The sequence below is a fragment of the Lissotriton helveticus genome, chromosome 3_1, assembly GCF_964261635.1.
Source record: "Lissotriton helveticus chromosome 3_1, aLisHel1.1, whole genome shotgun sequence".
Classification (NCBI taxonomy): domain Eukaryota; kingdom Metazoa; phylum Chordata; class Amphibia; order Caudata; family Salamandridae; genus Lissotriton; species Lissotriton helveticus.
The window spans coordinates 800,014,117-800,040,783 of record NC_136061.1 but is presented as its reverse complement, the minus strand read 5'-3'; the positions used below and the strand labels follow the sequence as shown (position 1 = coordinate 800,040,783).

Here is a 26,667-nt window from a genome sequence, read left to right as displayed (position 1 = left end):
ATGCAGGCAACAAAAGCTGCCAGGATATGTTATTTGCAATTTAAGATTTTAAAAACACGCCAGTTTTATAGAAAAATATTATATTCCTGTGGTAAAATCGCTCACCCAATAGAGGCTTGATTATGGCTACTCAGTTTACCTAGCGTCCCCAGGCAGATGCACATCAGCTACAGTTGGGTCAAAATGCATTCACTCGCTTAATTACAATAGCTCCAAGTGGTAGCCATATCATTTTTGCATTACAATAACTTTATTCTATACCCATCAAACAAAGTAGTTTTTAGATCTGCAGTTATGCTTCACATATTTCAAAATCCAGATTTTTTTTTTAAATATCCTCCTGGCATAAGTCTATGCGTACTTTACAATCCAATTCATTATCAATTGTTACAATTACTAAGACAAAACAGTCAAATTCAGCAACATAACATTCTCTGATTAAGTTGCAAAATAACAGGACTCTCCCGTTCTACCTTCGGGCAGAATCAAGCCTAATGCAATTCAGGAAATCTCTAATGACTTACCTGCTTAATGTTTTCTTTCTAGAACAGTCCTTTACTTCGGCACCAAAAAGCTTTAGCAAACATTGCTCTCTAGAAGTAATAACCTACACAGCTTACATACACTTTGACTCATTTCAAAAAATCATCAGCATTTTCATCAAAAAGACATGATACATAGAAAGTCAAATCCAGTCGTCTTTCACGCCCACTGACAAGCTAGTTGATCTCACCCTAAAGCGTGGTCTAAAACTATTTTCTCAACTCATGCCCCTTGAAATTGCATCTACAGTGTTTAAACCTGACTATATAGTGAGCTTAGCAGCATCTTTCCCGTTTCGGCACAATTCTGCAAACAGTTAAGACAAGCTTATTCATCTGTTTTCATTCTCTATCCAGTGGACCAAAAAGAAAGCAGGGCCAGACTTAAACACCAAAGTCTAAATTGTAGAGTGAGCACTGAGAATGGAACAGGTGTATAACCCCTAGAATGGTTCTTAGAGAGTGCAGGAGAAGATTGAGGTTTCTCCCAAGTTTGAGACACTTGATCCATAAGTGCATTATTAAAAGGCGCCTGGTAAAACAAAAGATGTTTTGCAAATTCTACATGAACCAGAATATATTCTTTGGTTGCTGACCACACCATTGAGAATTGCAGCTCTTCTGCTCATGAGAGATGCTTAAGTCACTTCCCATAATCTAGACACTTTTGCAGGCCACTCGGGTACTGGGGATATATAGCTGTACGATGGAAACCGAATGTGGAAGAAGATTCTCTCCTTTATTTTTATCATCTTCAATATGGAATATAGCCTGGGGAATCTGACTAGGATTCGATTCTAACCTAAATAAATCTTGTGTATGTTAAGAAGATTACATCCTTGAGACAGAAGAAAGATCAAAAAGCTCTGCCAATACGGAAAAAAAATCGATTTTGACTTTTCCTCCTCGAGAATCTCGACAGTCTTAGACAGAACTGATGATGCTGATACCAGCACGGAGGTCCACACTCTCTATATCTTAGAACAAGAAATCAGCACCAAACGGTGACAACACTTCCTCAATATTGCTTTCTGAGAACCGCAACCAAAGTTGACAGCTTCACCTGGAGTCAAGTAGGGTTGTGTCAGCCAGTGTCCAAATAGACTGAAGTCTGTGTTTCAACACCTTTCGCAAATTGGTCGCAAATTGGTCAATATGGAGTCCCTGAAAGACTGTACATCAGAACTTTATTAGGATTTTTATGAGACTTGGTTTTAGACAAGGATGTGGAGCTAGATTGGGAACATGTGCTTTTCCTAGAAGGGGACCTCAACTGACCCGCTAAAGAATCCATCAATAATTTATCTTCCCTCTTCCTAACAGCCATAGGATTTATGGAAAGACAAATTTCACAAAACTTGGTGTTGAGCTGAGAACCCTAAACACATAAAAACTCATTGTGGATCAGTTACAAACAACAATTTGTGATTAGTACCCTAGGGATTATGACCTGAAGATTCCAGACCACACCTTTTAAAAAAAAGAAAACTTTCAACAAAGAAAAGTAAAAACAAACAAAAGAAAACGATGGTGAAAAGCTGACCAATGGCTTCAGATCTTGAATCTGCGGATGCATGGATAGAAAGAACTCTCACAATAGCAAGTATGACTTCATTGGCAGATTTTTGTTGCCAGTGACGAAGAATAGCTTGATAAAAATATAGATCAAGCCTGTTGTCTGGCACAAGGGTTCAGTTAATGGATTTGCAGGAGCAAATCGCCATTAGAATCAGATTTATAAAACGGACACTACTGCACTACTAATTACTCCACCAAACAAAAGTGTATGCCGTTTTTACAGGTTTTGGCCCAAGTCACAAATGAACAGGGGCTACATCTGGACAAGAGTTACATCTTACAACATCTCATCTAGATCACCAATAGTCAACTTAGCTAAGGATTTCAGATCTAAACATTTTAATCTGCAATACTATATGAATAGTTTTAATGTGGCCATGTACACATAATAAATAATGGAATAAAATAAGGCTGGAAATTGCAATTATTTTATCACTCCTCTTTTTCAGGTTTTGGAGTCTTTGGGGTCCATTAGGATATCGGAAGGATCGCCGGCGGCGGCGATCCACCCGACATCTATCCCCGCACGCCCTCCAATTATTCCCGCCATATTATAATGACAAGGCGCAGCCGCAACCGGAAAGACCGTCTGCCGCATATCCGCTGGCAGGCAATCCCTCCGATTGCCTGCTGGGCGGATCTCAGGCCTAATATGGTGGCGGGAAACCCTAAGCCCTACGTCCGATAGAAAGCCCAGCCCCAGGAACCCACCAGAAACCTACCCACCAATCAGATCACTAACTTTAAGCCCTACATCAACAGAACCACTGACCCAGGAACCAATCAGTACCCTCAGATACGCAACCATTGAGAACACTAACACTAATCCAATAGAAACACCAGCTGCAACCACCAATCTGCATCCAATAGCAGACTATATAACCCCAGGCAAGGTTTGCTGGCCAGGATCTCCTAGGAGACACACAGGCTCAAAGCACACTTTGGACTTCTGCAGGTAAGGGTCTAACAAACGTTGCCCTCTAACAATACTGTTTAAATAAAACTTTACTCACTTACCTAGCCAAAAAGCGAGAGCACAATACTTAAAATACAGTTCACAGCAGATTACTACTGTCTCAGAGCACCCTCCGTTCACTCTCTGATGTAGATTAGCCCTGTTGCTAAGGGGGAGGGAGGAAATCTGGTTTTACTCACTTGCTAACACAAAATGGGAGCTGTGAGTGGATTGCTTAACATGCAGGTCTGAGCACAGAGGATGGGAGAAATAAGGAGGGAAAAACAGGTAGTCACAGGGAATGTGAGACAACCACCCCACAGATTTTGGACTGCAAATTCCGCAGTTCAACAGGTTAAATGAAACAGTCACGGGCAAGTAAAAGCCACACGTTTCTAAATAAAATCGGGTACAAATGAGGCAATCACAGGCAGGTTAAAAACTTCAATTTTTAAACTGTAAAAACCACAAGCAAAAACAGTTAATATGATGCAATCACAGATAGGGAAAATCGCTTTGCATGACAATGTTAAAATCTTAATACTGTTGCAACATTGAAAGACCATTTCTGATGCCTGTGGCTGAAATGTTTCAAAATATATTGAATGACAGTTTCATAAGCATTATTTGTTTGAGCTTTCCACGTTTTATTCAAGGAAATATGGGAGAATTAAGCATTATATTTAAGTCCTATTCTAATCAAATGTTAGGATGAGGGAATTTGCCAGCCAGCCTGTAGTACAGCCTTACGTTCTGGGAGGCATGCTTGTCTTTTGGATTGGAGTAAAGCAAAAAGCACACTAATATGCGCATCAAGATACATAGTAATAGGCTACATTTTAGATTACCTCCCAACTGTCCGGCTCTAAAAATTCTCTCTTTTCTGTCGCTTTCAAAAATTCCTCCAAGGTTACCAATCGATCGTGGTTTACGTCAACCTAAAAATATAAAACCAATCACAGGTAATTCAAGACATTTCCACAGTCAAATCTTATTATTTTAAGCCAAGTAAGGAAAGGTTTCATACCTGTAATCCTACTTCTCTTCTCAAAGTCATAAGCACTGAATTGCCCCGCCCATGTGTGGAATTTCAGAGCATATTTTAAACTGTATGTATGCATGTATGTATAGGTATATGTGTGTGTGTATATGTATACACACACACCCACCCACGCACATATACATACACACACGTTTACTGGAAAAAAGTAAAAGGGCAGGGATGTTATAGTTGGGAAATAGAATTAAAATTCCTTAGAAATTCACTGGGGAAAAAATAACAACGGTCACAGGGACATTATAGTTAGGTTCAGATTTAACACAGAAATTCAGCAGTTGTAGTTATCTCAAGTAAATATAACTAATGACCTAAAGTAACTATAACTCGTGCCCCCGCAAGGAACAGTTTTCTCATCAATAATTTCACTGCAATGTTGCAGTGATATTATCAATGATTTCATAGATGTCATGAGTGATGTAATATCGGGGGTGATTAGCATGGCGTGGCGAGAGCGCAAATTATAGGTACCTTAGGGCACAAGTTATAGTTACTTGAGATAACTAGAACTGTTGAATTTCTATGGTTTTGTATGTGCAAAATCAGAATTTAACTATAATGTCCCTGTAACCTTTGTTTTATTTAGTGAATTTCTAAGATTTAAAAAAAATACTATTTCCTAACTATAATGTCCCTGTAACCTTTGTTTTTTTCAGTGACTTTTTTAAGGTGAATTAATTGATGAGAAAACTGCACGAAAATACAACACCGCCTTCAGAAGAAAGGTTTGTGGGATCTACTTTCTACATTATAACAAGCATTGGCATAGCCAATAGGTCTCGCCTTTGGGACCTTATAAGTGTTTAGTTATCTAGCACAATATCCTTGGTGCAACAACATCAAGTGTTGCATGGCTAAACACTTACAAGGTCCCAAAGGCGAGACCTATTGGCTATGCCAATGCTTGTTTTGAGTGAGTGGCTTGTGTAGGTATGCCACTGTGAGGTAGCTATGCTGCGAGTGCTTTTACAGGAGCCCCTGTGACATTGTACCTCTTCAAAATGGATCTTGGGTCTGGTGTAATACTTATAGCCCCTATTCCCATCTTCACGCACCCAATGCATCCTTAAATGTCACATGTACAGCCGGGGTTGACACTCCTATTACCCCTGCCCTCCAGTGACACTTTACCGGTCACAGGTGGTGGTGGTGGTGGTGTAAGTGGTGGTTGTAGACATGGTGGTGGTGGACGTGCTGGTGGTGGATGTGGTGGTGGTGGATGTGGTGGTGGTGGATGTGGTGGACATGGTGGTGGTGGAGGATGTGGTGGTGGTGGAGGATGTGGTGGTGGTGGAGGATGTGGTGGTGGTGGAGGATGTGGTGGTGGTGGAGGATGTGGTGGTGGTGGAGGATGTGGTGGTGGTGGTGGAGGACGTGGTGGTGGTCGAGGACGTGGTGGTGGTGGAGGACGTGGTGGTATGTAATACATGGCTATCATGTTGCCCGTCCGGACGAAGACCACCTTGCCCACTATGAGGGGTAGGAAGGCCTGGAGGGCTAGATAGACAACTAACCACCTTAGATGCTTGATGTGGCGACCCCTTTGATTGAGATCCCGCCGATACTGGACAGTCAGGTTTTGGAGATATGCCCCCACCATCCACTGAGAGTTGTAATGGGCTGAGAAAAGGCAACCCCTGCAACAAGTTGTTGGTGTTCCACCACTGCAGAGAGCGATGCGTTCAGTGGTTGATCAACACCAGATTTTTCTAATGCAAGAGGCCATCATGCCCAGGAGGCGCAGGACTATTCGGACTGTGACCGGTTGATTTGGCTGAAAAGGAGAGAACAATGCATGGTCTGGAATAGGCTTTGCCGACATTTGCATTGGGGATGGTGCTTAAATAGGGTTGAATTTGAAGGGGATGAAGATGTGACTTTGCTGATGGTGAATCTCAGTTTGTGAAGGAGGTCTAGTGTGGCTTGAGTATGTGTGCTGCACTGCTGGTGCATTGCACTGTTAATCATCCACTCGTCCAGAAAGGGGAATACATGGATGCCCTATTTTCACAGGTGCGCAGTTACTACTGCAAGGCGTTTGGTAAATATGCAAGGTGCGGTGGGGACTTTGAAGGGCAACACTTTGAACTAGCAATGTTGACCACTTACCACAAGCCAGATATAGTGTTGATGCATTGGTTGAATCGGGATGTGGAAGTAGGTGTCTTTGAGGTCAGGTGCAGTCATGAAGTTGCCTTGTTATAGCATTGCAATGACATCCTATAGAGTGATCATGTGAAGTTTTCTGAGAGGATCTATTTGTTCAGGGGTCTCTTTAGCTCCATTGTAAAGGAGAGCTTGGACCTCTTCCCGAACCAGGCACTGGTGTTCTGGGGAGAGGATGTGTCTGCAGGGTAGTTTCAAGCAATAACTATGTTGAATGATGTTTAATACCCACTGGTCTGAGGTGATGTGTAACCAAGCGGGGAAGTACTTCTGAAGCCGTACAGGTGTGTGGGCAGGAGGGGATGGAGGAGCAAGTTATTTTTTGGTAGCAGTGTCTCCTTTGGAAGTGCTACCTTTGCCTCGACTTTTGGCGCGGTCTCCACGGTAGACACCTCTGAAGTAGCCTCTTGTGGAGTTCAGTTGAGCAGGTTGATGCTGGAAGGACACAGGGGCTTCAAGGGAGATCGTCATGGAACCTCTTCGATAAGAGAGGGGCAAAATGACCCAAGTGGGGTAGGAGTCTGTAGAGCATCCATGGCTTTTGCCATCTCCGTGTCCTTCTTGATTTTCTTCAGCATCTCTTTAACCCGAGGCCCAAATAGATGTTCTCCATCAAACAGCAGGTTCAGGAGATGCTTTTGAACATCCGGCTTGAAGCTCGAGACACAGAGCCAGGCACTCGAATGGAGGAGAACGCTGGAATTATTCCCCTGCGTAGCGGTGTCCGTAGCATCCAGGGCACACCTGCTCGTTGAATTGGAAATCAGTTTGCCTTTGGTGACCAACTCACACCCTCTCTCAGAGTGTGTTCCTGTGGGAGCCGTTGGAGGAGCTACTCCATTTGGTCGCGGTGGGCCCAGGCGTACGTATAGAGCAGACCGGTGGAACTGGTGATGCATCAGTGGTTAGCAGACTGCAACACGCTAAGCATGCACAAGTCTATCCTTCTTCTCTTTCTGTCCGGAGGTGGTGCTTCCCTGGTGCCCTAAGCATTGCTCACTTGCACGCTGTATGAACCACTAATCTGGTGGTAACTGACCTCTCCTCAAGTGGGATTTGCAGGGGAAGCTTTATAATTCTGTTCAACGCTGGGCATAATAGCCGGGCCTTGACCGGTTCCTTTTTTTTTTTAGCATGGGCAAATATTGCATGGAGCAATGGGTGGAGGATAAAGTTTCTTTTCGCATTCACACATTATGGTAAGCTACCTAGGAGGTGGTGGTGTAAGGCGGGGAGGGGCAGCCAGGGTATAGGTCAGGATTTCGATCCACATAGTAAGAGTCACAGGGATCTACTATTAGGGGCATGTCAAATGTGTCCTCCTGTGTTCGCCTTGTCAGAGTGTGTTGAACCCTGTGGAGTGTAGGAAAGTGGGTCAAGCAGACAAGCAGGTGGGGCAGTGATGATGGAGGTCTGGGTGGACTGGAAGAAGAGGGTGTTGGCAGAACAGGCTCAGTAAGGGGACTGATGGTTTTATCCTTCTTCTTCCGATGTGTTGGTGGAGGGGGGTCTCCAGAGCTTCTTCAAAGCAGAGCTGACTCTTAGATGTCCCAGTGGCTGTTGCCAGAGACTGTGTGAGGATTCAGCCCGTCTGGGGGTGAATGACTATTTGAGTATGGTGAGCGTCAAGTTCATCCTGGAGTTTCTGGAGGACTAGTTCAAAGGCTGCTTTTCCAGTTGGCACCAAAGGTTTTTCCTAAGGTTTCAGTGACATCGCCGACCTGGGTTTTGAAGCAGACTGCTTCGGATCAGACAGGCAGACCAGCTCCGAGCCGGGAGTGGTAAGCACAGAAGGAGTCGGCTTTAAGTTTTTCTTCAGCGCCAAGACAAGATTTGGCAGTGGTATCCAAAATCAAGAGTCAGTGCCGACCATGGCCAGAAGAAAGTGGTGGCCCAGAAGCTTGCCTGTGTGCCCAGAAGCTTGTCTGTGAGTCCTGAGCAGCTGAACGCCCCTTCGAGGGGTAGCTGTCCTCACAACCTGTTCAACCAGCAGGGATCTTTGATCTTGGCATCAGAGACCAAACTCTTTTTGGGCAAGCAAGCCTCCTACTCACCAGCCAAAAACTCAGACGATGCTCCTCCTCGAGCAGTGACAAAGAGTTCTGGAGTATTATTGCCGCTTATGTGCAACATCTCGATTTGATGGGTGCGGTGGTCTCAAAGTCTTTTTCGACCAGGAGGACCGGCAAGTGTCGCAAGAGGCCTCATCATGCTCAGTTAATAGACAAAGAAACAGACCTGGTGGAGGTTGACCCGTGGGTATTTCACAACACAAAGCACAGCATCGGTAGGGCGTCTGTTCCAGCAGAAGTGAGGCATGGTGGGAGCGGACCAAACATAAGGGAAAGAGTCCCGACGGCAAAACCCCACCATGGGCCGAAGTCAACCCGAGTACCCCGGACGAAGCTACAGGAGTCAACCAGATAGGAAAAAAGGGGGGAAAGCTATCGAATACAATACTGAACGAAGGAGAGGAACCACAAGGCATGAAAAGAACACCATGATGGCATTGATCTGGAGAACGGGGGAATAAATATGAACCAGATGGGGGAAAGAAAACAATCCAACATTAGAACTGATGACCCTGCACATTGCAAACAAGAGGTGGAGACACAGAACCTTGTGACTCAAGAAGAGTTCTTTGACGAAAGACAACTTGCACACATCCGGACCCAACACTAAATGGCAAAGGTATGCATTGCATGTGAATCTACAGCCACACATCCCTCGAACACTAGCTTTCAAAAGGTTCTGAGAGAAAAAGTAAATCAAATGTGGACATGTCTAGCTTTATTTAGGCTGCAAAGTCAATTGCATTTTATGTATGTGAGCGTTTTTCCCTACAAAACCAGTATATAGATCACCACTGTTTAATTATGGGTTTCATAGGAATAGTGTCTTTTGTCTCACTAATAACTTGGTCACTGTTTGACACATCTTCACAAACATTTTCCCCCAAAAAGTTAATCCACCTCTGCTTCCTTCCTGGTAAGTCTGAGAGTGATCTGCTAGCAAGAAACCAACAAAAAAGGGAGGAGGAGGCAAAACACAATTTCCCCATGCAATTTCCAGGGGGATTTTTGAACAGCGATACAGAGCAAATAGCTGAAAAGAATTACACTAAATTTGGCAGAAAGCTCGATCTTTACTCGGAAATAAAGTTTTTGTGGCTGGACGTAAATCAGTTTGGTAGTGTTTGAGAAATTAAGGTAAAAATAAACATATCTGGGTTGGACATGTCCAGATATGCTTTATTTGGCCATTTTAAAGGGGACTAGTCAATCCCACTTGGTTGGTCACAACTTGAATAGTATGTTATGGCAGCAATTACAGGCATGAAGGACACTGCGTATATATATATACATATATATATATATATATATATATATATATATATATATATATATTCACTGAAAAAACCATAGGTTATAGACCATATATAGTTAGGAATTAGCATTTAAAAAACCTTATTTTACTCACACAAAACCATTGAAATTCCATATATAGTTAGTTGCACTAACTATATATCGCGCACCCGCAATCCACTGCTGATGATGTCACATATTACATCATTCATGACATGGTCAGTGACATCACTGATGACATCACTGATGACATCTCAAATGACATCACTGATGACATCACTGATGACATCATCCAGTGATTTTTTGTTTCTATAAAGTTTAAATATGTCTTACATATTGAAGAATGAGTGGATGTGTAAGTGTCTGGACGAAGGATTTAGTAGGTGCATGACTGACTGTATGAGTGAGTGATTAAATGTGTCTCACTGACTGCATGGGTTAGTGACTAAACTGTCTTAATTTGTGCATCATTATGTCTGTTGTTCTGTAAACTGCTGCATGTGTTGATCAGTAGCTATATGAGTAACTATATGGGTTATTGATTGATTGCCCAAGTATTTGTATGGGAGACTGAGTGTGTGTGTGGCTAGCTGGGAGGTGTGTGACTCTGTGCAGATCAATCTGTACTTGTATCAATGATTGTATAAGAAGGTAAGTATGTGTTAGTATATGTTTGAAAATGTAAGGTGCTCTATGTTTAACTGGATAGACAAGAAAATGGAAGTGTCATTGATTCTTTACAGGACTGACTAGGTGTGTGAGTAACTCCATGGATGAGTGGCAGACTGTGAGTGTCTGTATAGGTGTATGAGTGCATATGATAGTGTTGTAAAGATGAGTGATTGTATGTATGAACGATTGTATGGGTGAATGAGTGAAGGTGTGTGTAGACGTAGCAATCAGTGAGTGCGTATGTAGTAACTAGTATTGGTGTGTCAATGGTTTCAAAAATTATACTCTCTTTTTAACACTGGGTGAAACAGAGGTTATATTAAAATGTGAGGAGATGCATTGTATTGTCACATGAATGATATCATCAGTGATGTGGTCATTGATGTCAAATGAGATGTCATCAGTGATGTCATCAGTGATGTCATTTGAGATGTCATCAGTGATGTCATCAGTGATGTCACTGACCATGTCATGAATGATGTAATATGTGACATCATCAGCAGTGGATTGCGGGTGCGCGATATATAGTTAGTGCAACTAACTATATATGGAATTTCAATGGTTTTGTGTGAGTAAAATAAGGTTTTTTAAATGCTAATTCCTAACTATATATGGTCTATAACCTATGGTTTTTTCAGTGAATTTTCAAGGTTTTGTAAATGCTAATTCCTAACTATATATGGTCTATAACCTATGGTTTTTTCAGTGAATTTCAATGGTTTTTTAATAGCAAATATCATAAGCTGTCGAATGTCAAGTACGTGGTAAGTAAAAACATTTTCGTGTTTATGCACACTGATCTGCTTTGAATACTGCCCCCCACCCCTCATTTCTATTAGGAGTACTCTCTCTTTGCAGATAGTGAAGGGTAGTTAACGCAGCCCTTTGCCCCCTTTGTAATACGTCGTGCCTGCTTCTCTCTCCATTTGATTGATTGTTCTCTTTGGTTCATTCTCTATTTACAAACAAGCACAGAGTCGCAATACTCTGTTTAGTCTTTGCAGATAGCGAAAAATCGTGTAAAAAAACAAAAGGAATCGAGCAAAATCAGTAGGCCACTAATGGGATCTCTTTTTGACCTCGCTAAAATAGAAACATTAGGAACAACCTGTTGAAAATAGCAATGCGTATGTACATAAGCGGCGTTCATTTGTGTTCACAGTACCCCTTGTTGATTGTTTCAATCGAGCATTGAATTGTTCGAAGTTAATTCTCTTAAGGATCTTCTCTACCTGCAAACGAGGAAGAATAGGAATATTCTCTCTCCCTTTGCAGATAGTGAAGGGTAGGTAACGCAAGCCTTTAACACGTCGTACCTATTTCATTCCTCATTGATTGATTGATTGTCCGAACATTGACTGTTTGGGAATTAGTTCTTTTTGGAGGTATTCCCTGTTTGCAAATAAACGTAGGAAAATCTTTGCAAGTAGTGAAAGGGTACGTAATGCGGACCTTTCTCCCCCGTTGTAATCTGTCATGCCTATCTACTCCCCACTGATTGATGCACCTTTTTCACCCGGACCATTTACTAGAGATACGTCATCTGGCCCGACCAGAGAGCACCCCTAGTGAAAAGGACATATGCAATAATAACGAAGTGATCACTGTATCCTGTTAACAGAAACTTTACCATGAAACAACCTGGAAAGAAAAAAATAGGAAAACGAAAATCAGTAGGCCACTGATGAACATGAACTTTTATTAAACAACAAACAAAGAAACGATAACATAACGTAATGATAAAACCTATTAATGTCCTAGAAACAAGAAAACGTTAAAGTATGCCAGTGGTGAGAGACCAGAAAAACAGTCCGAGAAACCAAATCACCCCTCGCTGTCCCAACTCATGCACTCTGAAAGTTCAAAGTTTTGAGGAGTGCTTGTAACATTGTCTGAAGCCTATTTGCAATTGCTTCATCTTCACTATTCTTAAAGTAAGTGGGGGCTGTTGTGATGCGGTGCCACCCTGAACCGCTTGACGGAGGCCCCCGAGGGACGGTGTCATGTCGCGGACTCGGAGGGGGCGCTTGGCTCCGGCCCCCTCCCCAAGTCGTGTTGCCCTGGTGTGGCCTGAGATCGCCCCCGACATAGGTGGCCGGCTCCCGGGGTCAAGCGGAACTTTTTTCCTTTTGGTGACTCTTCCATTCTTCACCTTGTCCCACAATCCGTTTCACCTAAAGACACGCTGTAGTGGGGCACCCCTTTTCCGTTTCATTTGCCATTCAGCCCGCTTTTGCTACACTGTGCCTCTTCCGCTATTCAGCTGTTTACCGCCCGCTCTTTCGACTACAGCGTCTCGCTCACCATGTACTTGAGTTGCTCCCGCTCTTGCGGTGCAGCGATAGGCGGCTGCCACAGGACTCTCAAAATGGCGGCCATCTCTTCAGATTTGGGCGTGGTCCACTAAAATGGGCCTGCGACACCTTGGAACTCGGACGCTTGTCTGCTAGAGCTTGGGCTCCATTCTCGAAAGCGTCCCCTCATCCTTGAAGATTCTACAAAAGTCTTGGGGGCCCCCGACTCCCGCAGGCTTCTGGTGGGGAGCGCCTAGCATGATTGCTCGTGGAATGGCCACGACGGAGCTACGAAATGGTGGTGCTCTCATGCTAACGCCAGCTTCAGTCTGAAACATCCAGAAACACTGTAGACTACCAATTCGATCAGTTCCGGTAGCGCTCCAACGTGACCCGGTAGAGAAGAACTTGCCCTCCCCTCTTTGACTGATGGTTCTTGTTGCCTGTCCCTTCTGTTGTCATTTAACAGAACTATTTAGCCTGCTGAAAGGGGTTGTGTGCCGTCCGCTGGTTGGTGGAGACATTTTGACTATATTCTGGACCTGCGTTGTCGCGTAATGCGTCATATGACGCGCCGCGTTAGAAAGTTTAATAAATTATTAAACACAATAAACAATCCTTAAAAAATAAAAAAAAATAAAAAATAATCAACAAAACCAACAATCAATTAACAACAGTATTTGAAAAGTCTATCATTCATTTTTCATTGCAGTACGCTGCCCAGAAAGCTTCCCGGTTCCCGGACCGGGCGCTACCCACGCAAAAAAAAAAAAAAAAAATTTTTTTTTTTTGCCCCGCGGGGCCGTTTTAAAGCCTCCACATTAAACCTAGGGGGTCAGGGAGGATCTACTATGCCCCCTTATGGTTATTTGCCCCTTTGTTTTGGCCTCCTCTTGTCTCTCGATCCTACCGAGAGACAAGATGGCGGCCGCTACGGACTTTTTGGAATGTTGACAGACGCCAGAGAACCAATCAGCTTCGCTTCACAAAGCTCCGTTGCGCGAAAAGTACGCGTCCTGGAGCGCTGCCCGGTCCGCTGTTACAGATATATATCTTTTTTTAAACGTTAATTTCTCAAAATCCACTGGAGCACATATATTGAGACCTACAAAAGGCACATCGGGCTACCAGTCCCTACAATTTTGCCAAGTTTCGTGCAAATCTATTCAGCCGTTCGGGCTAAAAGTGAGGCTAACCGCCCTATGGAAAAATCAATGTTAAAAACACGTTTTGGGACCCCCCTTTTTTCTCGGCCCCCCCTTGACGAAACCCCCCCAAATTTTCAGGGGCTGCTCAGAAACAAAATGTGCCATTTTCCTGAAAATTTCAGCCAATTCCGTCCACAAACGCCAAAGTTATTAGACATAGAATTTTCAAAAAACCCATAGGGAAAAAATCCTAACTATATATACCTACTGGCGACCGCCAGTAGGTAATATATATATATATATATATATATATATATATATATATATATATATATATATATATATATATATATATATATATATATATATATATATATATATATATATATATATATATATATATATATATATATATATATATTTTTGATTTTTTCCAGAACGCAGCTACTGAGTGAGCACATCCTGACCTCCAAGGCATGTGGAGGAGGGAGTGGGTGAGGGGGAGAGGGGTTCCACCGCTGCCCCTGCCCCACCCCTCCCCACCACCCGATAGGGTGGCCACAACATTGACAACATGTTGTGGCAGCCATTACATGTTTGTTGTTTTTGTACTTGTATAGCGCGCAGCTACCCGGACCGGGTCTCCCAGCGCTTGTACTCATACCGCTAAGGAACCCTTCCTGGTTTTCCTTGTGAAGTGTCCACTCCTGGGCACCCCCATGGTGAAACCAGGCATCCTCGCGCTGTTGGGGCCGTTGTGGAGATTAAGCAAGCTATTGCCCAGAGTTGCAGCGTGGGACCCATGATTGGAATAGGCACTGAGGCGAGAATATCCAGTCAGAGGAATTTGAGCCCGAGACCTGCCGAGGCGGGAATCGAACCCTGGTCCCGGGCCAGAGCTCTGCATCAAGGTCTACCGCTCTAACCATTGAGCCACACTTCTCCACCTGGAATATGGTGGCAGAAAGTCTGAGTGGGCACTAAGGAAGGTTTATGCACCCAAATGTCAGGATGGGTTATTCCCGTCCCTGCCCGTTCTTATGTGCATCCCTAGTGTATTTTAGGTTTTCTACCCCCGCACACCACCTTCAGGGCATGGCAGATGGGAGTAAAATGTCCAATCTTGCCCGCCACCCCTCAGGGAAAGCTGACAGTCTGTTGGGGCTTCAGGGGTGTGAGATGGGGGCCAATGTCAGAACAGGTCAGACTTCTGCTCATTATTTCTGTTAAATAAAAAAAATTGGGGTTTAGTGGCCTTTCTGCCTCCCTAGGCAGGGCACATTGGAGGTAAACCACTCAATCACCCTCCTTAGGAGGGCAAAAAGACTTTATTGCCCGTCAATGGGGGGTGTTGTGTAGTCCCTTTATTGCCCATTCAGGATCTGCGCGTTTGGATAACAAATGGTAGAATTGGTGGCAGAATAACTCTGACCATCCCCACCAAGTATATTAGCCTGTTTGCATTAGTTAGCTCACAGTGCTACTAGAATCTCCTCTTATCGGGGAGAGAATAGTTTCTGGAAACCTTAAAACATGACAACCCTGATCTCCCAGGAACGAGGAAACGATGTAATACCTTTCGCTCAGTTACTCGTGCTCACTTATTCGGTGTCAGAGAGCAACACAGAAGAAACAGTTGGGCGTGTTACAATAAGAATTTATTGCACAGTTGTTCTTCTAGTGTAAAATAGATGTGCTGCAACAACCGTTAGACAGTAGCAGATATATATATATGATCAGCAGTACAGTGAATATAAAAGTATAGTACAGATCTACCATTTTAGTCATGAACACATACATGGATATAAAATGCATGATACAAGAAAGCGTGCGTACTCCCACGATGCCTATCTTGATGTACCTAGCATGTGAGTAGGTGTGAAGCCAAGAATCCCTCTAGGTTTAGTCTAACCCCATTACCTGAAGCATGAGAAAGTGTGGGACCCCGTCCTGGTCTTGAGGTGGACACCCCACAAGGGATGTGTCAGACGACTGTCAGCTGGAGCGTCAGCATGCAGGAGCCTTAGCGACTCAGATCAGTGTGTCGGCCGGGAAGTCTTGGTTCCCTCTAGCTAACATTAGCAAGAGGTGCTGTATTTATACTGAAAGTATTCAGGGTTCCTTTGTCCCTGGTTTCTTGTATTAGCCATTGTTGGATTTGAGGATGAAGTATGGGATGAACCTTGTACCTAGAAATTAAATAGGTGGTTTTAGCCCCGGCCTGGTTTCCAAGAACCCTTATGAATATTCATTCATACTGTGTGAGTCTATTGATGAAGGTATAGAACACTATTGTTCAGGGAAAACCCTCCTTCAGCGCCCAGGACTAGCACCAGGTAAAGGTTCAATCCTAAAAGGCTTGTTACTGTGTAGTATAGGGGAGGTAATGTAGGTGAAGGGGTATGGTATTACCCGGGCCTATATTAGGGTACCTATATGGAACATAACACCCACTCCTCTTCCGAATAATCAACAATAATACAATTCTAGCGAACTACTTACGTACAAGGTGGCAACGCATAAAACTTATCAGTGAGCCTAGTAAAAACATTTTTTTTAAATCATTAAAAAAAAAACTGTCCTAGAGGGGAAAAAGACATTTCAAATTCAGTATTGGAATTGTCAATTAAGCCAGTGTCCTAGCTGAGTTTGTTTATATACGTCGAACCACTACAAGCGTCAGAAGGCGACAGCGAAAGTGTCAGTTTTAGGAAATGTTCCGCATATAGTTGAGTTTTTAAACAAAAAGGAAAATCAGAATTCCTACCCAGCACACGATGAGCCAATTATGATTAAGTGTTTTGGCTGGGAGACGCAACATTGTCGTTGTGTGCTGCTGCAGGGAATGGTCCCTGTAAAACCTCGCAGAGTACGTCAATGGAGCACAGATGATACTCAGAACGGCCAATAGCAGGTGCAGAGGCAGCTGGTGCTGTAGTCGATGCCTGGGTGCTAGTGGTCGTGCTAGTGGAGGAGCTGATGCTCAACCCAGTTGTAGCAAAAGGCACCTGCAGGTTCTCGAGGAATGCAGCCATCAGTATAGGATTACAATGGGGACATTGTCAAGCATGAGACCTCAAGGGTTCCAGCCAGGTATTCAAGTTCGCAGGCATGCCTGATGCAAGTGTCAGACAGAGATCCAACACACATTCTTCTCCGCAAAACAGGCATCAAAGAACAGGTAAGATGCAGTCCATCCACACCGGTCTAAACGATAGGAACCAAGAGGTGCTCAGTTCCCGTAGGCGAGGTGTGCCCAGATGTTGTACCATGCGTTCACAGTATTTTCGCTCCAGGAGAGCTTTCGCCATCTCGCTGGTGATTGGGCTGTCCATTGTGTAATAGATAAATGACAATCAGGATTCCTGATATTGAGAGCAGGATTAGAGGTAGACTTCCAAAAATGCTTCCAAATACGGAGTGTATAAAATTTGGAATAACTCGGAGGATTGTCTGAAAGGTGCTTAGAAATCCTTACCCAATGGTCTGAAATAGGTGAACAATACCACTCGTATCAGACATATTAAAGATACGACCTACCATTTCAGCGAAAAGAAAGGGGCAGTTTGTACATAAGTGCCTGTAGCTCAGTCGAGGTCCTTGCGATTTGTAGATCAAAGGTCTCTTGAGCGGAGGTGAAGGGTCCAGTTTGCTCTAAAAGCATGGCTTTCAATCTGCTCATAGTATCAAACTGTATAAAGGAAACATTCAACAAAGGCCATAACGGCACCTCCCTGACTGTATTCATTGGCGGAAACAATACTTGCATACAGCAAGTAGCCTTGGAGTTCACAGTGACCAGATAGGCAATGCCCGGAAGCATCCCACAGCAACCTTGACTGTTCAGCATCAAGTAACTCCCATTCGAGAGCAGCTTGAATACCGGAGTAATCGCGGCCGCTGGAGTCCCTTTCATGTGGCAGGACACATTTGCTACCAACCATTACATGCACCGTGCAGTGAAATGTCCTGGCACAGGAGAGAACCGCTTAAAGCGTTCTTGCAGTTTGTACCGCTTAGAAATACTTCTCGATCCCCACTCTGCCATCGAAATCTGTATGGTAATTCCCAGGATTGCTTAATGTATTCCTTACCAATTTTTTCATATTTGCCTGCCTGCCATTGCTCAAGGCAATTTTGAAACTGAAAAGTAGTGACCGGTAGAGTTATGTGGCCATGGATTAGTCATTCTGTTGATGGTGAGTCCGTCACTGTATCTAGTAGCCTATCAAGTTTTTCAATACGCAGCATTGTATATTTAGCTCCCGTTTGTGCCATTTCTACCTGTTTATCGGTTAGATTATATTCTGAAAACAGAGGCGTACTGTTGATAAAAGGCCAAGGCACATAGCCTGCACGCAAAGCTTGCAGAGTCCAGCTTAATAACATAATAGAACGTAACTGAGATTGCCCATGTTGTAGTATGGCCAAATCTTGTTCCAGTATGTCTATTGCAGAAGATACAATGTTGCCTAATGAATATATCATGGAGGTCAAAGATGTTAACCCATTATCTACCACAGCTAATGCTTTTTCTAAGTTAATACGGTCTATTTCCTGTATTCTCTCAGCGGCCTCTTGTAGGTATATTTTCCAAATTTCGTTATAGGCTGCATAAATACCAGCACATATAAAAAGTTTCAGACAGGGTTTCCTGGAACCTTGTAAAAAAATCCCTAAGATCCATGTCTTGTGTGAGTAAGGAGAAGTGTTGTTTCACTTTTGTGAGTGTTGAGGTTTCTAGCAAGTCAAGGCACAACTTGCCAACACTATAGGATGTCACTACCCCTGGGTGTTCTCTTTGTACATAGCATGCATCTGGCCTATGGATATTGTATCCTTCAGTGACATCTGTTCATGTCGAAGGGCCAAACAAACCATTCTTTTCAATTAGGGTCTGATCTATTGTACTGTAAAAGGTCATTTAGATTTTCCTTTGAAGCTGAATTTTGCCACCCCTTTATCTGTGATGGTGGTGGAAACCGAGGTTCGTTCAGGGCCTTGTTCTTAGCTATTCCAAGTCAAGTTGTTTGTTGCACAGTGTCATGTAAAAAGATCTGCAGTGGAATGAGGCATGCTCTAAATAGCGCTTCACTTCCCTTAACTTGCCAGTCCCTAGAACCCCAGACTGATTTTAAGTCTATTGTGTCCTTCCATAGGTCAAAACCCTGTTCAGACAACTGGGTAATAAAGGAAGCAGCGGAAATCTGTTTTGTGTTTGTCAACATAATTTTCAGTGCGGACGTTGGTGTAACCTTATAATAATATGAGGTCGGGTCAGTGGTGTTCAACCCTGAAAAATATGCAAATTTCTGTGCAAGTGTTTGCGAACTACTTTTTGGTGGTGTAGGGCAATGTTCCCATTGATGGCACTGAAAAACATTTCTAGTTGTTATAGATTTTTGCAGGAAAAGAGGACCATTATGTTGGTTACAGTACAATGTGTCAGTCTGAAGTACCTTCTAACATTTCAGTATTTGGAAATGCAGCAGTTCTCTCTAAATCAGACATGTTATTAACGGTTTCAGAGTCCCAATCATCAGAAAATGTACTGGAGGTAATGATATCACTTAAAGAAATGTTAAATACATGAGAAATTTTTTAAAGTTCAGTTGGGCCGAATATGTCAAATTCAACCTTGTCCCAAACTATAGCATCCGGTATAGGAACTGCTGTAATGTTCACTGATGACAAACCTCTTTGCTCATGTTGAGAGGATTGGTGCAGCTTCAGAATCAGGTTTATTTTTTGGGTTGTAGAGCTTTGTTGAAGGTATCGTCCATTAATAAGCATGCTAAAAGTTATAACTAAGCCTAGCCAGAAAAGAAAAACAGTATCCCAGTAATTACCCAGAGTTCTACCCTAGGCGATACCAGGTATGTCTTTTTAAGAAAGTGCAGAAAGTTCTTGACTTGTTGCTTGCGTGTTTCTTGAGCGGACGTTGTTTCTGGTTCACTTGGATCCAAGGAAAACGTATAAAGCTCATGAAGAAGCCAGAAGCAGTTCGATCAATTGTTGGAACTGCATCAGGATTTGTTGAAATCGTATTTTGCTCTCGGCGAGGCATGCCGACATAGATGTCTGTATTAGGTCTAATTGCAATCTGGTTGTTATTTTGAGTTTGATTTTGAAGTTGAACTTCGGGTTCAAGGGGAACGAGTTCCATAGCATTGTTGCATACTGCTTCATTCCGTACAGGAGGCTCTTCAAACATGATGAGTCTTTCTGTTTTAACTTCTTGGATTGTAGCGAGTGGAGGGTGTCTGCTACTTTAGAGTCCACGTGGCCTACTGCTTAGCATAGGCCACATAGTGTGGTTTGATTAAGTGGATTGAGACAAATCTTTTTTCCTTTTTCCCGGCAAGAGGCTGCAAAAGTACAGCTCTTGTTCCTTGAACTGCTAGGACAAGTACAGGCTTTCTGTATGATGGTCCAAAATTATTTTTTGTCTGCTATATTCTCTCTGACCAGATCCCCGATTTTTGGGATCCAGACAGGTCTTGCAGTGACTGCCTTGACTACCCCAATGGCGGTTTGTTTCATGTGGACATTACTTTGTTGTGTGCTGGATTCATTTACATCCTGTAAACCAGCCAAACAATTATGGATATCAAATGGTTTCTCATCCGCCACTGCGCCTTCACAATCAAGATCAGTTACCCACATTCTTGTCCCAAATGGAACCTTGTAAGGAGTGACACCCCCTAGAGAACTTCTTGGCTGGTTATGGGCTCTCTGTACCCCATATAGCGATATAGTAATTGACCCAACTAGCGCCCTTGCCTAATACCTTAGCTGTTAAAGATTGCTTTAAGTCCTGTTTTTTCCTCTCCACAAACGATTTTGCCTCAGGATGGTACGGAGAGGTGTACCATCCTGCCCATACTTTCCATGACCTCTTTGTAAGCCAAAGAGCTAAACACCATGCCACGGTCAGATAGTAACTTGCCAACTGCGTATGTCCCTATAGACTCACAAATCTTTGATGACAGTTCGAGCGTAAGCAGAGTGCAGAGGCCAAACCCATAGGAATCTTGAGCATGAATCCACTGCCACCAAGATATACTTGTAACCCCTATCAGATTGTAAGGGGCTGCAGTGGTCCAGATACACACAAGCAAGAGGTTTGTCTGATTTTAATAATGGTGTCTGTGCCGGGCGTGTTATGGTGGAGCCTTTCATCTGCTGACAGATATCAGGTTTCAGGACACAGTCTTTAGTCTATTTTGATAGACCTGGCCACCAGTAGCGTTGTTTCAAAAATGAAATTGTCGATGTAACGCCTGTGTATACAGAGGCCAAACCCTTGTGTACTGCAACAATCAAACCTTGTCTACAATCCATATTTGGTATTACCCTATCCCCCCACTCCAGGAATCTGAGCATATAGAATGTTGTTTGCATTTAACTTGTAGGAGTACTTGAGTGGAAATTTCTTTGGCACTGCTGAGCATCCCTTGCGTGAAGCAATGACAGCAACCATAATATCACCGTCTATTCTCGTTTTGGAACGAGTGATTGCAGCTACGGAAGCTCTGCGTACAGCCCCCTTTGCTGCTTCATTAGACAATGAATTCCCTTCAATGTGAACGCCATCACGTTGATGACTCAGTGTATGAATCACTTGGTAGTTCGTTTTTCAACTCAACTACCTGTTCCCATAGCATTTTATGCTTAATTGTGCCACCTTTTGAGTCTTTGAACCCGTTTTGTTCCCAATTATATAAATATTCATTGTACGATTGCACACAGTAAAAGGAATCACACACGATTAATGTGGGGAATGCGTGATCCGTATTCAACAGTGCCAGTATTAATGCTTAGAACTCTGCCAACTGTCACGTGCAGTCTCCTAGAGATTGCGTCTTGGTGCAACTCAGAGAGAACTTTCCATCCGCATGCGACATCTAACTATAGCAATTGCTGCTCTGTATTGTTGCTTACTCCTTATGGCCGGTTGAGCAGATCCTTCAGTGTGGGTTACGTATTCATACTGATCGAGAGGCAAGATTTCATTTGGTATAGGATATTCCTGTTCGTATTGCAGGAATGCTTGCGTATTTTAGACTTGGATCAAATCTGTATTCAACGTCCATTGCAGTAAGAGAATTAGCCCATTGTATCCATCTAGGATGTAAGGCTTTTGTATTTGGAAAGCTAGCCTTTGTAACAGCATCTAAAGCTGGTACCAGGGTTACAACAATTATGCGTTTCCCCTGAGCCAGTGCTCTCTCTTGCTACAGAGGTCTGAACTGCTGTCAGGATCTTCTCTGTTGAAGTGAAACGCATCTCTGCGTTTGTGAACAGGTGTGATTTGTAAGCAATTGGTACTGTTTCGCCTTCATTGAAGGTGAAGGTTAAATAAGTGTACCCACATTACCCGCTATTACACGGATCACTAAATTGCGTACGTTTGCACATGTCTGTAGGTGTTTTGAAGCGATCGTATCTTCCTGTAGTGAACGTAGGATGTTTGTGTGTTCCTGTGTCCATTGTCTAACTGAAAAGCCAAGTTTTATTAAGTTGTAGAAAGGTTTTACTCTCTGTGCATATTCCAAAATGTATGTTCCGCCGAAATTTAGCTGCCAGACTTTTCCCTTCACTTGCCAGCTCATATCCTAAAAACAGCACATTGAGGTGGGCGATTTTTGATTTCTGAAAGTTAAATTTGTAACCCTCAGAGGCGAATCCCATAATTATGGTATTCACCCTGGTCAAGTGCCTTTTTAAGTCATCGTCCATCAGATAAATATTATCCACATAGGACAATGCTTCTTCATCAAACTTGTGGAGCAACTCAGTTACTCTTGCTGAAAATACCCAAGGGCAGTTCTTCTACCCCTGGGGGAAACAACAAAATTGTCGCTGGGACTTTAACGCTGAGAATGCAGTCAAATACCTGCTTTCAGGCGCTATATTTTGGCAGAAAAATCCATTTGAGATATCAAGTGTAGTTTTGTATTTTTTCAGCACAATGTTATTCATTAATGCAGCACAGTGTGCAATTTGGACAGCGAATGTCTTTGTGCATGTGTTTAAATGTCTGTAATCAAAACTAGGCGATCCGAGTTGTCCCGTTTTGATACGGGAAACAAAGGATTATTCATTGGTGAGGTGCATGTTTGAATGACCCCCTGATATTCAAGTTGATCTAAAATCTCCCTGACCTGTTTTTTAGCTTCTTGCTTTATTGGATATTGCCTCTGAGCTAAGGTAAAACTTTTAACAGGATCACGCGGTGGGTTGAATTCTCATCCCATCTGGCATTATTTTTGTATAATGCTGGAGCTAGGGCGACTGCCCACTCCCGTGCATATGTGTGTTTAATATGAACGGGAATGAGGTTGGAGAGGGCTTGAAAAATTAGATCTTCTCCCCAGGGTACTCCATAACAAATGCTGGAGGCCAGTCTTGTTTAGCTAATAGGATGTCATAACCAGATAACATGTTCTCCGAAAAGAGACCTTTAACTTTCCTGGGCTTGTCCCCCTCCAGCTGGAGTGTTATTTCATGTAACTTATGTGGGACTCTCACCCTGGTATCTGGTGTTTCCACCATGATGTAATCATTCAAGTCCGCTATCACCAGAAATTCCATCAGCTTCTGGCGAGCTATTGTTACGTCTGCCGCACTGTCTAGCATCGTCTGAGCTCATTCCAAGTTCAGAAATTGTGTCCTCAGAATTCTGGGCATGTCTGATCTTCAGGCCTGCAACTTTCTTCTTTTCAAACTGAGGTTTTGATTTGGGCTTTTATTCTTTCTTGAGCGTGCTGTTTTTCGCTGGACTTAGAACGCTCTTCTTTGTGTTCTGACAGTCCTTCTCTCTGAGTTTTTCGTCGAACTCTGTATTGAACGAGAGGAACGTGCATCAGTATCCTGATACCAGTCAGGTTTCCTAATGTTATCCCTATTCCTAAGGTTGTACCTCTTTTCAGAGTGCTCCTGTGGAGGAGATCTACCTCGGGACTGAGATCTGTTTTCTGTAAAGTTTTGTTGTTTTTTATTATCCCACTTCTTTTTAGAAGAAGCAAAGTGTCTGCTTAAAAGTGTCCTTTTTGGGACTGCCCATCAGTTGTGGTTTTAAAGCTTGCCCACCCAAACGGTCTCGGCCTAATTCTGCATACGCAGTTTCAATTATTTTGGGCAGTTCATGTTGTTGATCTAACAGACTGAACTCCCTTAGGAATAGCCACTGAAGCTGCTTACCCTTTAATATTAGCTAGTATTTTGGCTGATACCTGGTCATAGGTATTTAGTAACTTCATCCCTAAGTTCGGAGCAGTCTCTGCCCCATACTCGTTCTGTATTTGTCTTAATACAGCTGGCATCACCGCTAATGAAGGAATACCATGAGTCCTGGATTAAATGGCAGCAAAGACTGTACCCCAATTGGTACAATCCTCTAATTGTGGTGTTATCCCAGGGGCAAGCAGATTCTTAGCATTCTGTGTTTTTCAAATGGGGTAGTATCCGGGAATACTGCCTCAAACTGTGTTATTTTCTGAGCTACCCAGAATGGCATTTGTTTGCGTTTTGTGGGCATTTTGCCCATTACCGCGTGTAACGTTTGTAGAGAGATATTAGTTGCTGTACTCTGAGATTGAGTTCCATTTGTTGCAACGGTTGCTGGTTGGACTGTGAAAGTCCTCATGACTAATTGTGTCAAGTTTCTGTAGATTTTAATTAAATATTAGTGTTGGATGAGTAAGTCTCCTTGTGGCATTGTTTCAATGTCAGGATGAGGTGTGTAGGCTGCTAATATCTGCCATGTTGCTCCTGGTCATCCTACCGGACCGAGCCTTACTCCTCCTCTTACGTGGGGTAGGGCGCCTTTAAACCAGTATTGGTGTTCCTGGTACGTGAGTGGAATCTCTATGTCCTCGAACGAACCATATTTCAATGGTGCATCTCCATCTGTATAGTAGTGAAATGCCTGTGTTCTTGCATCTGCAGCTGGGAATGAAACCCACAAATAAAATACCTCTGTTTTGTTTGATTTGGGTGCCTCAGTCACAAAAGCTACTAAGCCACCCCTTGCTTGTAATCCACTTTCTAATAGTTTCAGGGTGATTGTATGTCTGAATTTAGGTGTAATCTGTATGCGCCCACATCTTCTTCTCCTTTTGAGAGGCGTCGAGACACTACTGGGTTATTTTCGCTCTCAGTCATTTTGTAACAAAGAAGAAGTTTATTCAAGGGAACTAAGATGAGGTTTAATTGCACAATTTTAGGAACACTGTGTCCTTCAAGCTTGATTAACCAGCAGCCAATAAATAGGATATTTTGCCTACTCCGGTGGAGTTTGACCCAACCCACTCCAGACATCTCTGGCGTTTTGTGAGTAGGGGTCTCGGAGAATAGCACGACTGAAGTACTCAGATACTACTGTTAAATAAGTACCCAACTAACGCTGGTGGCGCCATGTCGTGTAGTCCCTACATTGCCCATACAGGATCTGCACGTTTGGATAACAAACTGTAGGATTGGTGGCAGAATAACTCTGAGCGCCCCCACTGAGTATGTTATCCTGTTTGCATTAGCTAGCTCACAGTGCCACTAGAATCTCCTTTTATCGGGGAGAGAATAGTTTCTGGCAACCTTAGAACATGACAACCCTGATCCCCCAGGATCGTGGAAACAATGTACTACCTTTCACTCAGTCACTCGTGCTCACTTATTCGGTGTCAGAGAGCAACACAGAAGAAACAGTTGGGCGTGTTACAATAAGAATTTATTGCACAGTTGTTCTTCTGGTGTAAAATAGATGTGATACAACAACCATTAGACAGGAGCAGATCTATATGATCAGCAGTACAGTGAATATAAAAGGATAGTATTGTTCTACTATTTTGCAATAGTCATGAACACATACATGGATATAAAATGCATGCTAAAAGAAAGCATGCGTACTCCTACCATGCCTATCTAGATGTACCTAAGTGTACCTAGCATGTGAGTAGGTGTGAAGCCAAGAATCCCTCTAGGTTTAGTCTACTCTAAATCCATTACCTTAAGCAAGAGATAGTGTGGGACCCCGTCCTGGTCTTGAGGGGTCAGACCACTGTCAGCTGGAGTGTCTGTATGCAGGAGCCTCAGCGTCTCCGGTCAGTGTGACGGCCTGGAAGTCTCTGTTCCCTCTAGCTAACACTAGCCAGAGGTGCTGCATTTATACAAAAATTATCTAGGGTTCCTTTGTCCCTTGTTTCTTGTATTAGCCATTGTTGGATTTGAGGATGACTTATGGGATGAACCTTGTACATAGATATTATGCAGGTGGTTTTAGCCCCTGCCTGGTTTCCAAGAACCCTTATAAATATTCATTCATACTTTGTGAGTCTATTGATGAAGTTATAGAACACTATTGTTCAGGGAAAACCCTCCTTCAGCGCCCAGGACTAGCACTAGGTAAAGGTTCAATCCTAAATGGCTTGTTACTGTGTAGTGTAGGGGAGGTAATATAGGTGAAGGGGTATGGTATTACCCGAGCCTATATTAGGGTACCTATATGGAACATAACAGTCTATGCTTAGTGACTGCCCCCATGTGGCGCACACAGAGCAGGGATCCATTAGGGAGAGGCATCAATGGAAAGGAGAAAATCTGATGATGGTTTCCACAGGGTAGTGGGTAAGCTGACAGTGAAAGCAAAAGGAGGCTAAATGTTTTTCCTTTTATTTTCTATATTCCTGATGTCAGCGCATCATGTGATCTGACTGTTAAGGGAAAAAAGCTTCGGCACCTTGGGAACCTTTTTCCAAGCAACCCAAGCTGAAACTAAAAAAATGCAATCTCCTTGGTGTGAGCACCAGAGAGACAGTCTCATTGTAGCGATAAGACGAGACATTGACATTCTTCACACTGTGTTTGTAGTGCAGAGGAAATGTTCATCT

General features: G+C 43.2%; 1 protein-coding gene across 3 annotated transcripts in view; it reads right to left on the bottom strand.

Annotated features, from left to right (window-relative positions):
- The window catches only part of NUCB2 (nucleobindin 2), a 449,912-nt gene that overhangs the window by 128,450 nt on the left and 294,795 nt on the right, over nucleotides 1-26,667 (bottom strand). For all 3 annotated transcript variants that reach the window (XM_078681045.1, XM_078681047.1, XM_078681046.1), the window contains exon 10: nucleotides 3,924-4,013. In XM_078681045.1, coding sequence (XP_078537171.1) covers nucleotides 3,924-4,013 — 90 coding nt within the window. The remainder of the gene's footprint in view (nucleotides 1-3,923; nucleotides 4,014-26,667) is intronic.